The sequence below is a fragment of the Triticum dicoccoides genome, chromosome 7B, assembly GCF_002162155.2.
Source record: "Triticum dicoccoides isolate Atlit2015 ecotype Zavitan chromosome 7B, WEW_v2.0, whole genome shotgun sequence".
In the NCBI taxonomy this organism is placed as follows: Eukaryota; Viridiplantae; Streptophyta; class Magnoliopsida; order Poales; family Poaceae; genus Triticum; species Triticum dicoccoides.
The window spans coordinates 679,419,347-679,434,028 of NC_041393.1; the positions used below are offsets into that span (position 1 = coordinate 679,419,347).

At 50.4% G+C, this 14,682-nt stretch overlaps 1 protein-coding gene across 1 annotated transcript; it reads right to left on the reverse strand.

Moving 5' to 3' along the window:
* Positions 1–10,596: 10,596 nt before the first annotated feature.
* LOC119336920 (ubiquitin-conjugating enzyme E2 22-like) lies at positions 10,597–14,557 on the reverse strand. The gene is made up of 7 exons (XM_037609008.1): positions 14,211–14,557; positions 12,580–12,685; positions 12,366–12,510; positions 11,921–11,998; positions 11,675–11,787; positions 11,386–11,489; positions 10,597–11,195 (listed from the first exon to the last, which is right to left on the reverse strand). The coding sequence occupies exons 2-7, from the start codon at positions 12,580–12,582 to the stop codon at positions 10,883–10,885; spliced, it is 756 nt and encodes a 251-aa protein (XP_037464905.1). The 5' UTR covers positions 12,583–12,685; positions 14,211–14,557; the 3' UTR covers positions 10,597–10,882.
* Positions 14,558–14,682: the final 125 nt, after the last annotated feature.

Below are 14,682 nucleotides of genomic sequence, written 5' to 3' on the forward strand. Positions count from 1 at the left end.
TCAAGCACGATGACGCCCCCTTCGTCGCACCCATGGCGGCTCGCGGTGATCTCCTCCAGGGCGCGGCGCTGGCGCTCTATCTCCAGCCGCGTCCAATCTTCCCACGACCACTTCATGGTCGCGTCGTCGTCGAGTCCCGGCTCCGTCTTCACGAAGCTGAGCCCCGACTCCGTCTTCGGCTTAACGAGGCGGGGAGAAGCCGAGGAGGAGGCACGCCCGCCCTTGTTGATGACGATGTCGGCGCTGCGGGTGTGCCGGCCGAGCGGCATTTCCGTGGGCTCGGCCTTGACGCTGAAGAGCGCCGGCGACTCAAATGAGTGGGAGGAGGATCGGGAGGAGGAAGAGGAACTGGTCCTCCTCGAGATCCATTTGGCCGCCACTTCGGCGGGGATCGGGGCGGCCGGGTATGTCAGCATCGGATCGTTGCCGCCCTCAAGGTACTCGAGGACGGCGTGGAGCGTGCGGCCGGGGGCGCCCCACCACAGGCGGCGGCCGTCACTGTTATTGCTCCCCTGCACCACCGGCGCGTTGTGGAGGCCAGCGCTCCGCCTGCCGGCGCTTGAAGTACGCCGTCCACGCCTCGTGGTTGCCGGCGGCGTACTCCGGGAGGGCCTGCTCCTCCTCCGAAAGAGAAGCCCGCGCACGCTCGATCTGGGCGCGGAAGTTGCCGAGGCGCGTGATGTCGGGCAGGGGGGGGGGAGGGGACGCCGCCGGCGCGTGCATGTTGGGAGGCGCCGGGTAGTTGGCTTCTGCAGGAGATGGGCTTCCCACTCGTGCAGAGAGCGGCGACCGAAGCCATTTGGCCCCCGCCGCGTCGCCGGGGAATCTTTCTCCCACCGTCTGCGGCGGCTGTGGGGAGGGAGAGGAAAGAGAGCTCGTCGGCGACGGCTGTGCACGGGGAAAGAGAGGGGCTGCGGGCGGGTGTGTCCACCGGCGGGGGAGGTGCTGCTTTATATAGCGGCCCGGGGGGTGTCGTCGCGTGTACGCGTGACGGGAGGGGGCGCGTCGCCTCACCGCGCCGCCTGACCGGCGGCAGCCTTGGCATTGATCCCCCGCGGGAAACTGAGCCAATGTGAGGACGACAAGGCGCGGGGATCGCTGACTCGGCGGGCCCGCCGTTCTTTCGCGCCAAAAATGATTGCCCCGGCGCCCCCGCCCCCCCAAGCGCACCGTGTTTGGTCTGGGTCCGCCGACACTAGTTTCGGGCCTAACCGGCGAAAAATGGGCTCCTGGGGCGCGACTAGGCCATTTTTTGGGCGCCGGCGCCAAAAAGGGGTCTGGGGGGCCTGTTGGGGGTGCGGCTGGAGATGCTGTGAGTAGGAGTACTCATTTGTGGGGGGTTTCTCTGCCTCCCGCCCGTTCGCCTTGTCTCCGGTTCGTCTTGTCTCCAGTGGACCACGGCGGCGCGGTGCATCCCGGCCCTTACCAGCGGGAGGGCGCTGTTTTCTGTTGTTTCTTCGAGTTTTGTTAGGATATGTGTCATGCTCAGGAAAGACAAGATGGTGACGGCTCCCTAAAGATGAAATAAGTTTTTCCCCGCCTATAGCCTTCGTCCCGGTGGTGATCTAGCATCATTGCTGGACGTGTGAAGGTGTGTCTCTGGTGGATCTGTCCTTGGTGGATTTGCTCGGATCTGGTCGTGGTTCGTCTACATTCGTGTGTTTTCAGGTTGGATCATTTCGATCTAGGCTACCCTTCATCGGCGGCGGCTGCGGTTCTGCTGCGCTGGTCGTTTGGGGCTTTAGCACGGCGATTTTCCGACTGTCTACTACAAGAAATCTTGCTCGGCTCCGGCGAGGGAGGGGCGATGACGGCGACACGCTTTTGGCTCGCTTCAGTACTTGTAGTCGTCGCTAGGCGGTCTACGGATCTGAATGTAAATTTTCATTATTCTAGTGTTCATTGTACTAGTATGATTAAAGGTGGATACACTGAAAGTTTCCTAAAAAAGGAGTGCTCATCTTTTGCGTAGTACGTGACCTTTTTCTCGTGATTTTGCGAAAAGGTTAGGCCTTCCGGGTGCCTCAATCACAATGTATGTGTGCACGCCAATGCATGAGTCGCCATAGAATCCTCATGCGTGCACGTACACGGGCACGACACGATGCGCCCGTCAATGGCGACAGACGGATGTTGGCCCCCGTCAATGCATGCGCACGCGACGGCTTACAGTGCGACTTCTAGTTCCGTGACCGGTTCGTGCTGGCAGCCTACGGGCCGCTGCTTTTCTTGATTTCTTCTTCGTACGTGCTACGTTGTACTCTACACTCCAAGTTGATGCCGAGACGATGGCGACGACGTCGTGAGAATCCATTCGCGTTGTTGTCTACCGCTTGGTTTGGTTTGTAGTGCCATCCTGGGCGATGGGCCTTTTGACTAGCGAAAATGCAGTCACCTACTAGCTAGCTCCAAGTACGTACGCAGTATTCCCTCCGTCTAGGTGTGTAAGTCACCTTACGAAAATCAGATTTTTCCAAAACGTTTAGGCGCCGTTCATTAATTTCTCATCTCGATTCCCTCCTAGCCTTTCGCCAGCCAGCTTTGCCTCCTATACCTCGTTATCTTCCAGCAAAAGCCCCTCCTTCTTTTTTTCCTCAGGCAATGACCAATGCATGCAGCATGTCTATGCGTTGATTAGGCGAGAAATCAATGCGGCTTTGCATGCTAGAAGTACGTGGGCATGCATGGTAGTTAATACATCATCCTTTTAATTGTTGCGATTAAATGCTATGTTTAGAAGAAGGAAATCAACGTTTTGATTGGAAGAAGGACCGGTCCAAATTTTTCTTCTCCTCCAATCAGCTTGTACCTAGGTCGTGATGCACCTTCTAATATGACTTACACACCTAGATAGAGGGAGTAGGTATTGTTGCTCTGACCAGGTCATTTGTAACTACATACGTACTAGTACCACATTTGTGGGCGTTAGTGGTTGCTTGAATTATGAGCTGAGAGTTGACCGACCTTAGTTTTGCATGTGTGGCTGTCATTCGAATTTAGAATCACACGAGTTGACCGACTTGTGCATGTATACTACCTACAGTAGCTAGTCCTCGTTTAGAATTGCAATTTGGCAGATTTAAGTACTTGCATCTGTGTGTTTAGTTGACTTTTGGGACATTAAAGTATTCTTACCATTGTGAATTTGGGATGAATCCAGATCCTACGGGCCGACTTCATTTTCTTTCTTTCTTTCTTTCTTTTTTTCTGTCTTTCTTGATGCATCAAATATTCAGATTGTACCGTATCCGTCACGAAATGGTAGTCGACGGCTTAGGGGATGTGTGAACACATATTTCTTCAACCTTGAAGTATATACCACTAACTCCCCGTAAAAAAAATTACACCACTAACAACTAAAATTAGTCAAGTGAAACCAATGCTACTATATTGATTAACATTGCCACATTAGGGCATCGCAACGCCGACCATCAAATCGCCCGCATTTGTCCGAACCGTGCTAGCTGTCTGGACCACATAAGTCATCCAACAAGGTCTTGTACCGGTCTGCAACGTTGTCCGTACCATGATTTTTCCGTAAACCGGAATCAAGCGTGGGGGGCTTTTGCGTGAGTTAGGACAGGCGAAACGTCGCTCTCTGACCCCCCGGCCGACCCAAAAGGAAGGGGGAGGCCGCACTTTTGTCAACCCGTACTATTTCCACGCCAAATCTCCCACTCTCTTCTTCCATTCCCGGCCGCTCTCCACTCAATTCTCGCCCTTTTCTCCCATCCTCTCATTCCTTCCGCCGTAGGCGCATGGAATCGTCGAAGAACCTGTCGAAGATGTAGGTGGCGGAGGTGCCGGAGGATCCGAGCATCACGCATGCATCAATCAAACTTCTATAAATGTGTAGGGGTAGTCCATGAAAATAGTTTTTTTTAGAGTACGACAAAGGCGTACCATATTTTTATAGAAGGCAGAAGACAATTACAAGAGACTACAACTCATTGCGAACAACAAGTCTAGTATCAACACCACACCCGAGCTAATCCGAAGAGAAGCCTCCGCACACATTACAAACACAACACAAAGGAACTTGTCCCGAAGAGCATCAAGGCCGCGTCTCGACCTACCGATCACCACGAAGAGTAGCAACTTTAATCGGACCTCCCTTGCCGACGCACCAACCACTCTTGATTGCCGAAGGAGATGGCAAGTGGGTGGAGGGACTTGGTTGGCCCCGCCAAAGCCACCGTCTTGGAGTCACCGGCATCGACGTGTATTGCGCCCAAGAACCTCTACTCGGACTAGCGACACGCACCGGAAGACTGCAGCACCGAACAAGCCATGTCTCCCTCCACGATGCTCCCAACAGAGATACGGCGCTAGGACGCCGCCATCGCTGGTCCAAGACCTAGGCTTTCGCCCGGTGACCGCAATCAACCAAGATGGGGAGATAGTGACACACCTAAGCGACGCCTCCAAGGAGGGTAACGACGCCCACAGGCGCCGTCGCCGCCAACACCGATCGAAGACGGGCAGGATTTTCATCCGTAAAGTTGGCCACCTCCCACCCCTTGCGAAGAATTGAGGCCGTCGTCAGTGCTGGATCAAACCGCCGCCGCAGCAGCACCTCACCATTGTGATCAAAGTGCACTGAACACCAACACCCTGTACGCCGAGGACACGCAGTCCAGCTTCCACCTCCTGCACGGCCGGGGACAACAACTCCATCTCTCCTACCACAACCAGCACAGTCAGGATCTTCCGCCGCTGCAAGCAGCTGCCACACCACCTCCTAGCGGACAGAGCCCAGGGAGCCACGACAGGGGAGCCACCTCGCGCGCGCATGCTCCCCGCAGCAAGCCGCTGACCCGGGCACAAGCTCCCCGGAAATAGTGACGAGAGAAGGTTGGGTGAAAACTGAATGAAACGTATAGAAAGGAAAAAAAAAAGAAAAACAATCGATGGATATACACCTTACTTAGATCCATAGCATTCTCTCTTCATGATTCTGCGAAAAGGTTCAGGCCTTCGGGTGGATGCCTCAATCAACAATGTGCGTATGTGTGCACGGCAATCCATGAGTCGCGATAGAATCTTCATGCGTGCACGTACACGGCCACGGGACGACGCGTCCATGGCGACGGCGTTTGGCGCGCGTCAATGCATGCGCACGCGACGGCTACTACAGTGTCCCGGGATCGGTTCGTGGCTGGGAGGCCAACGCCTGCTGCTCTTCTTCGTACGTAGTCGATGCCAAGACGACGACGACGGTCGTCGTGAGAATCCATTCGCGTTGCCGTCCAGCGCTTGGTTCGTAGTGCATCGGTGGCGACAGTAGGCCTTTTCACTAGCGATGGCTCGTAGTACTAGTACTGTACTACTGCGCAGTAGGCGTTGCTCTTGACCAGGGTCATTTTGTGAGTAGTACATTTTTATGTGCATCAGTGCATGCGTGGTTGTTTCTCGGAATGATGATCTGCGCCCACGTTGACCGGCCTTAGTTTTGCATGTGTAGCTGCCGCTCAAATTTAGAATTGCACGAGTTGACCGACTTTGCATGTATACTAGTACTAGTGTAGTTTCTCATTTATAATTGCAATTTGGCTGCTTTAACTACTATTTGCATTTGTGTGTTTAGTTGACTTCGGGACATTATATGTATTCTTTACCTTCGAGAAGTTGGGATGAATTGAGATCCTATCGGCCGACTTTAATTTTGTTCTTGCATCAAATATACAAATTGTAATGCATCCGTCAGGAATTAATGAGTAGATGAAGTTTCAATGATGATGTGTGAGCACAAATGTCTTCGGCGTTGAATTACACCACTGAAAACTTAAATTACTCCCAACTCGACAAGGAAAAAAACTCAAATTACTCGAGTGCAAACAATCTTCTTACATTAACATAGCCACAATAATTTATTTCTTCAACACTAGCATATTCATATGGCAACTGGTGGTCACGCGGTTGCATGATAAAGACTATGCACATGAACATCATCTATATTATGGGCAGGGTGACGGTACATCTGGTTGAACTTTTCTCCGTGGGTGACGCATGAGGATGATTTTCCACAAGAAACTTTTCTCCGTGGGTCACTGCCCATGAATTTTACCTTCCCACCCAAGTGTGAATGATCTCAAGTCAACAAGGGTAACTGAGAGGGACTAGGCTAGAGCCAACCCAACCTCATCCTAGAGCCTCACCTCTCTCCTCGTCCCCTGACCCTACCCCCACTCTCATTCCCGTGCGGCGGCGCCCCGCCGCACAAGAGCGCCCCTGCCCCCTTTCTCTGGTCCTCTCCAACGCCATCTCCCCTACCGCCGTTGCCTTCAGGGGCTCGTAGGCAAAACCTGTGCGCCGCAACGGTGACGGCGGCGCTTCTTCTCGGCCAGATCAGGTCAGGGAGGCGGCGGTCCACGCCGACCGTACATACGCCAGTGGCGCGAGGCGACGGCAGCTAGTTTCGGCATACAGGCGGCTGCCTGCGGCGACAGGTCCTACGGCGGCGGCTTGGGTGCCCGATCTGATTCCAGATGGGCTTCGGCGGGCCGCACAGGCTGCTGTCGTGTACCATCCCTGTTCCATCAACGTCAAGGGCTTTGGCCCTGGGCGTGGCGGTGGTGGCCACCTCCTTCGCCGGAGGTGGTCGCCTTGAGGCTGGGTGGTCGGATCTCAAGATCCGTCATCTAGTCCCGGCTGCGAGTTGGGGAGACATAGTTCCCAGTGATAACCGAGCCGTTGGCGGGGGATGGCGGCGTTTTGCGGCGTTACCTTGATGAAGGCATCGTCGTGTAACTATTGTCGACCCACTCGTGCTGCTTCGGGGAAAACCCTAGGATCCGGTCTTCCAGATCGACCTATGACGGTACTGCGGTGCCATTTCTCTCTTGGGAGCATTATTTGTGGAGCAGCGCTGGAAGACATTGGCAGATGATGGAACGGCTTTGTCTTGCATGGAGCTTCGGTGGAACTGTCAAGTCATGCCTAACCGACATGTGCTACAGTAAGACTTTTAGTCCCGTGATCGGTTCGTGGCTGGGAGGCCAACACCTGCTGCTTTTCTTCGTAACTACGTACTGTACTACCAGTACTACATTCGAGCTTCCGAAGTTGACGCGAACACGACGTCGTCGTGAGAATCCATTTGCGTTCTTGTCTACTGCTTGGTTTGTAGTGGTGCATCTGTGGCGATAGCAGGCCTTTTGACTAGCAAATGCAGTCATCTAGCTCGTGCATTTGTGTTGCTCTTGACCAGGTCATTTGCAACTAGGCACCACATTTGCGATGTGTGTGCATAGTTGTTGCTCCAATTATGAATCGCTCGTTGACTGACCTTAGTTTTTGCATGCGTGGCTGTCACTCAAATTTAGAATTACACGAGTTGACCGACTTTTGCATGTACATATGCCACTCTAGTTTCTCGTTTAGAGAACTGCAATTTGCCAGACTCAAGTATCTGCACCTGTGTGTTTACTTGACTCTGGGACATTATAAGTATTTCCTACCACCTTCGTCCTGGTTTATTAAGCCTCCTTATAGTCTGGGCCAAACTTTAACTTTTAATTTAACTATTAAAATATAAGTTATATACCCTAAAAATAGTATCATTGGAAACCTCTTTCAAATATGAATCCAACAATATAAGTTTTATGACATACAACTTACAATTCAATAGTCAAATCTATGGTCAAAATTGAGCACAAAATACGAAGACGGAGCTAGTAGCTTTGAGGATTGGGGATGAATCAAGGGCCGACTTCAATTTTTCCTTTTTTGTGCGGATGCAGCAAATATTCAAGTTGCACCGCATCCGCCATGAAAATGGTAGGTGACGGCCGGGTTAGAGATATATGTGTGAACACATATTTCTTCCACGCAGAATTACCACGAACAACTTAGCTTACTCGAGCGAAGACAATGTTGCTATTGATTAACATTGACACGACGCATTTTTTCTTCAACACTAGCATATTCATATGGCAAGTGATTGTCACGCGGTACATTTGGTTGAAGTTTTCTCCGTGTGGGTGACGCATGAGGATGATTTTCCACGAGAAACTACCAGCGTCACGGCCCATGAATTTAACCTTCCCACCCAAGTGTGAATGATCTCGGGTCAACCAGGGGCACGGCATGGAAACTACCCATCGATCACGCGCATCCACCCATCCAAGTGTCGGGCTTAAACAAAGCATTCTGGACATACAATGACGCGCACACGGACATGTCACACCGTCGCCATCATCACAATTCACGGTGTGAACCTTGAAAACTTCAGTGCTCACTCCACAAGAGTGAAGTTTTCCACAAGCGAGCAAGCGGCCAAGCACGCGTATCCCTGTCTCCCCCTCGCTAGGGTTGACTAATCAAGTCACTCCACTGTGATTGGGTACTGGTTGGTTGATCCAGCGTGCATTAGGTGCGTCTGAACGGGCGGCTCATAAAGAAGAGTAGTTCTCACGTGCATGCACATACAGTACGTTTGTCCCGTCCATCAGATCGTAGGTTTGGTCATTAGTTTTGGTTGGTACCATCCACTGACGTACCATAATGAAGAGGAAGCCTGTGCAAGTGCACTGTTGATGCATGATTCCCCTAGGTGGTACACGTTGAACTACTGTGGTACACTAGAAGCTATCGGAGTGCTTACGTACCGCGTCTCGATTCTAATGTATTTAGAAGGCAGGAATTCTCCACCGATACTTTTCAAAAGAATTCTGGAGGTTCGAGAAAATTTGATGGTTACAAGCATGGAGATGGTATTGCTTCGCTCGTGGCACACCAGCAGAGCAGTGTTTGCTAGTAGTTGCTTTGTGCACCAATAAGCTAGCCAGAGCATTTTTTTTCAGATCGCGCGACCACCCACAGCCAACAAATAGTAGTATATTGTATGTAAAGAACTTTTAGGTCTTGCATGTTTATTCGTGGGGAAAGAGCTGATTTATTAAGTATATTGTATGTAAAGAACTTTTAGGTCTTGCATATTTATTCGTGGGGAAAGAGCTGATTTATTATGTATCGGCTCCGTTGTTGTTGGATCCGGGCATGGCATGGGCGCATAGCCGCCGCGTAGATGATCCCAACAGGCAGGCAGAGGAGGATCAAGCCTGTCTGAGCTCATGCATGTGACTGAAAACTGTACGTGCTCGGCCACTTGTCCCCTAGGTTAAATATAAATTGATTGATCGGCAAGGCCCCTACTTGCATCCATTGTTTAACGCCCAAAATGACGAAGCTTGCCAAATCTCACCACCCTTCCTCAGACGTCAGATCGATTATATTATTAACACTGCAAAACAAGACCTTCCAGACAAAAGAACCAGTCCTGCACGGCAATTACAACAGCACAATTATACTGTACCGGAGTAGATTTCTCTTGTCCGTGTGAGATTGTGTGTGCGCCTCTCTCTCTCTCTCTTTCTTTCTCGGTTGGTACACACAACCCGTTTGGACTCGTGCACTCGAGATATCCTATATCTTATCTGCAAGGCACTGCACTGCACAAGTCAGAGATGAGTCGATGGCACGAATAATTGCCGCTGCTGACTGGGCCGCCGACGACAACGATGATGATGCCGTCCCGCCGTGGCGTCCGCGAGGCTTGCGATCCTAGGCAAAAGGCGGAGACGTCACCGGACTTCTTCACCGGCCAACCCCGAATTCTCCACGCCCGACAGCGGCCGCCGTCCACGCCACCACTTTCACCTCTCTTGCTTGCCTTCTTGCGTGATGCACCACCAATGGCCCAGGCCCTTTTTACTTTTACTACCCGCTCGGTCAGTCAGTCAAAGTAAGCAAGCGGATGGATAGAGTCATGGAGAAATCAAAAGGGGTGGCCGGACCAAAGAAAGGCGTACGGGAGGATCAAAAGCCCGGTGCTCGCCGCAGGCAGCAATTGCCTGCGAAAGTCCCCCCGAATCCTCTTTGGGCCACGACTCACACCTTTGGGTTTGGGTGGATCGTCATCGTCATGATGGGCACCCGCACCTCCACCCCCGTAAAGCTCGGGAAGTTGGGATTCGCGGTGACTCCTCCTCCCGTCCCGTCTCATCCGGAAGGTCGATCATACTACACGTTCGCCATTTTAACCCAAATCATATCTTGAAAAGATACCTGACACGAGCTGGAGCTTGAGAAAAGACTAAAAAGAGGGAGAGCTGACCCTCACCTGCTTGATGTGAATGGCGGAATTTTACAAAATGTTTGGCTGAAGATTGGAGTCGGGGACCGGATGGCACAAGTCCTGCCATGAAACTTGATGATAATTTCCTTCATTTTTTAGAATATAGTATCATGGTTTCCAGTCTAGAAGGCAGCCCTACATGATCCACAAAGGGGAAGATTCCGTGGTAGCTGAAAGATAATCATTGTGGGAGTGCACCCACTCAGAGAGGAGGCCTGGCCTTTATCAGGTTGTTGTTTGTTACACTGCATCAGATGCTACTACACCCTACACCATCGCTAGTGCCAGCTGCTCATAGGTTCAGGGTGAATGAATATCATCCCCTTTTTCGCTTTAGCACTACATAAGCTCGCTTTCAAGGAGCTTCCGCGTCACTAAACAGTCCAAGCATCAAGCATGGAATCACATCACACCATAAACAGTACTATATCAGTACCACATCACAAGACAAAACTTAGTGCAGAATCAGCGGAAAAGGCGACCGTTTGTTCCTCCAGATATCTCGTCGTTGCAAATCAGTACAGTTTATTCCAACAGGACACCAACTCACATACATCTCACTAATGCCTGGCTACAGGCATACTTCTGCCAATCAACCACCAGATTCATCAGATGTCTCTTGGGTTTATTTTATTCATTCGGTTCTGCTGTGCATCTGCTGAATCCGGCGGCGCTTATCAAGGGGATTGAGTCTCCTAGCTACTACAACAGCCCCGCTTCGACGCTATCGGGCAGGGTGAGCTGTCACAGCCTCTTCAGGCTCTTCTTCCTGGCATCCACCTTCTTCTTCTCGGCTGGGATTTTGACGGCAAGCGGCCCGTCCTTCTTGTGTGCCGTTGATGGTCCTACAGAAGGATCAGAAGGAGCAGCGTTCTGATCCTGTATGCCGAGAACTTTGGTCGAGGTGGATGCAGATACTAGTGCTGGCGCCGATGGTATGTTCTTGCTCGGAACGGTGTTGTTGCTCTGGCCAACGTTTAGAGCTGTGGTTGACTCACAAATGGCTCCGCTCTTGGACTTGTTCTTATGTTTATGTGCATGAATGCCGGTGTATAGCCTGCATATGGAGCAATATTAAATCATCAGTTGCCTAGTTTAGAGCTCTAGGTGAAACCTCACTATCGCCTGCGATCCGATCTGACAGAAATGGTAGCCATGAGATTCATGATCATGTTCCGAAATTGCTTTGTAAGTAAAGGTCTGCCAGCATCGCACTAGAACTGAAAAATACATAGTCGAAGGCTGACCTTGCGAGGCGTGCATACTCCTCGTAGTTTTCAAGCAACATTTTTCCAGCTTGTTCATTAAGGGCAGATTCGGGGAATGGTTCGATCAGAAGGCATCTCACTACCTGTGGCACATGACAAAAGGAGCTCATAGTTAGTCTCCCCCATGTTGTGAGAGCAGACGGACCTTTATTCCTAGGCCATAGCTATCATGGAGTCCTTTTAAATCTAAATTCAGCAATCTCTTACAAAGAGATCATGCATTGCTCTCAACAGAAGAATGGCGAATTGTGCGGCAGCTTTAGCTCACCAGCAGAACATGTCTCAATCCAAGACTAGGGTTCCAGTCCTTTTTCAACGTGTTCACACATATCTCGCCACTAGTTGCTATGTTTGGATGGAATATTTTTGTCGAGAAGAATCCTGCAAATCAATCAAAGGAAAATGCAGATTTTCAGTGAGAGGCTTCATTTAAAGAAAGAACTAAGTATAGAAGATTGTAAATTTTCAGTCAGAGGCTTTATTTAAAGAAAGAACTGAAGTACAGATTCCAGACCTTTCGGGGGAGAGTGAGGGAAGTCACGGGACAACAATAGCTTCATCCGGAATACTCCATTCTCATATGGAGTACCAGCTGCATCACGCCCAGATACTGATTTTTAGAACACGAGATTGAAGTAGTGCAATAAGGAGAGAGAGAAAGAGAAACTTGAAACACTTGAGGTTCTGTAGTATGCACTGGCAGAAAGGACAAGATTCATCAATGCTTAACTCTAATATAAATAATATGTTAAAAAAAGTCTTTGAAAACCAAAACACACGTAAATTACGAGGAAGGTCAGCATAGCTGCACAGGCACGTAAATTCAATTGTGGATGGCCAAAACAATTAGATTTATGTGCCTGTATAATAGCATGGTCAGCATAGCTGCACAGGCAAGTAAACTCAATTGTGGACGGCCAAAACAAATAGCAGCTGAATACATCTTTAATGGATCATACCAGGGCCCTCAATATCAGCAAAAATGGTGCTGAAGTCATCATCATTAACAATAACTTTAATCCCTTCCGGAGGTGATTCATCAAGATTCTTCAGTTCTTTAGCCAATTGCCTGATGACATTTGGTGGGAGGTTCTCATTTGTTGCCTTCGAAAAAACACACCATTAGAAACAGAAAAGCAGAAAGCATTTCAATTAAGTCTTTCAGGCACTCACCATGGAAGCAATAACAGCAGACAACTCTAAAGGTTCTCTGTGTGCAGCTTCACTTAGAAGTTTTCTTGTTCCAAAGATTCAGCCCTGTGCAAACAGTGTGGTCATCTACAAGGCAACAAAATTTAGGAGATTAGATATGACTGAACCAATATGATATAACAACTCAGTAGACTTATCTGTAACATAAGAAATCAACACTTGTAATATGTTATTTATGGAGAAACTGTAAAACATCATTAGTAAACGACTTTAATACAACAATTATCGGCGCAAGGGGTGTACATACATCTTACAAGTATTACATTCAATATGAAATAAGTGAATAACCGCTTCATATGCTAAGTGATAGCTTAGTGATGCCAATCCATACTGATGTATGAGTAACGCACAAGTAAATTACAATTTTGTAAAATTACTCACACGGCTAAGGTATTTTGGAAAGCCAGTACAAATAATGGATCCAATGAAATATTGCGATTAGTTAGAATTGCAAATTTGGAATTTTGAACAAAACAATTTATTGCGAGTCTAAAGTAGTCATCCCAGCAGACTAATTTATGCACTGTTAACACTTTGACCTTTAAACAACAGAAGGAACATTCACAACTATAAATAATATATTTATCCGCCCTCACTGTGTGCAAACTGTGAGCACACTCACATGTAACGTGAGTGCTGAACTAGTAATTGAACGATCCTACAAATTAATGGTGCATCCATTAACACCTGCAAGCGACAAGTATTCCTACATAAAGCTGGTCATATACCTTTTGTCTAATACAGTGGTAAGAACTCCAGGAGTGGGGCTACCGGCCATGGCTCGAACCCTGGTAATCGCAAATAAAAAGGCCCCCACACTCACTGTGTATACTTGCGACGTAGTGGCAGGTGCAGGCTGGTTCGGGCCTTTTTCCCGACCTTACAGTGCTATGCATTTGGGTTGTCTCTCCCGAGGGGTCAATTTGTTTTGTCTAAATATAAAGGTATTGTTACACATAAATGTTTGCGGGGTGAGGAAACCAGTTAGACCAGACCATATAATTGGCGATTCGGTATTAATTAGGGCGCATTCCTTGTCCCATGCTACTGCGTTTCTATCAATTTACTAACGTGGCAATGTGCCATTTGCCGGTGTGCTAATTTATTGCGAACTTGATAGTAAACTGGACTAAAATGGCAATTCATACTGGACATATCAACTTGTATCCCCTTGCCCCGGCAACGTACTCACAGGCATGCTGGCAAGTACTCTCACCCACGCTAGACACGAGCAAACATGCTCACACACACTCACCCAGTGCAGGTTCAGTCCATCGGGTAGCCGGCGTGATAACAGGGCACACATACCCACTGCTGCAGGTTCAGTCTATCCAGGGACCGGTGTGGTAACAGGGTCCCAACTGAACATTACAAGCACAAATCACAGACCTGCCCCTTTTCTACCTACCTATAAAGGAACTAGACACTCAAATCTCTCTCTCGTTACACACAGGAAGGATGCCTCCGCTACGAGGCCGCATTGGGGGGAATGCTAATCGCGGGACCAATGCACACCGGCGCGGGTGACGAACGAATCTGAGAGTAACCGGGACCCCCAATCTCACCCCGAATGGAAGAAACCGACTGCTCACCTACTACTGCCGATGCTGCGCAGGGCGGCGACCACAGCGCTGGCCTCCCCCTGCCCGCGCGCCCAAGCGCCGGTCCGGGGAAGAGATCGAGTTCGGGCCGGCGGGGAAGGAGGGAGCGGCCGATCTCCCCCCGCGCTCGCTCCCTCGCGGTGGCAGCCTCACCGCGAGGAGGAGAATGCAATCGGCACGCGGTGCGGCGGTGGAGAAGGAATGGGCGGCGCCGGCCGGAGCCGCGGGGATCGAGGGGCGAAACCCTAGCGAGGGCGAGGGGAGCGCTCCCGATTTGGGCAGACCGAAGGGGGAAGAGGGGGAGCGGAGCAGTAAAAATCGGGAGAATCGGGACTGAAATGATGGATTCCTTAGGGTAGAGAGGAGACAGGTGGGCGGTGGGTGCGGGCGGCCGTGCCGTGCGGGTGATCGGACCGTTGGCGGCACGTGGGCCCGGATGGGCAGGCGCGCGCGTGGGGCCGCT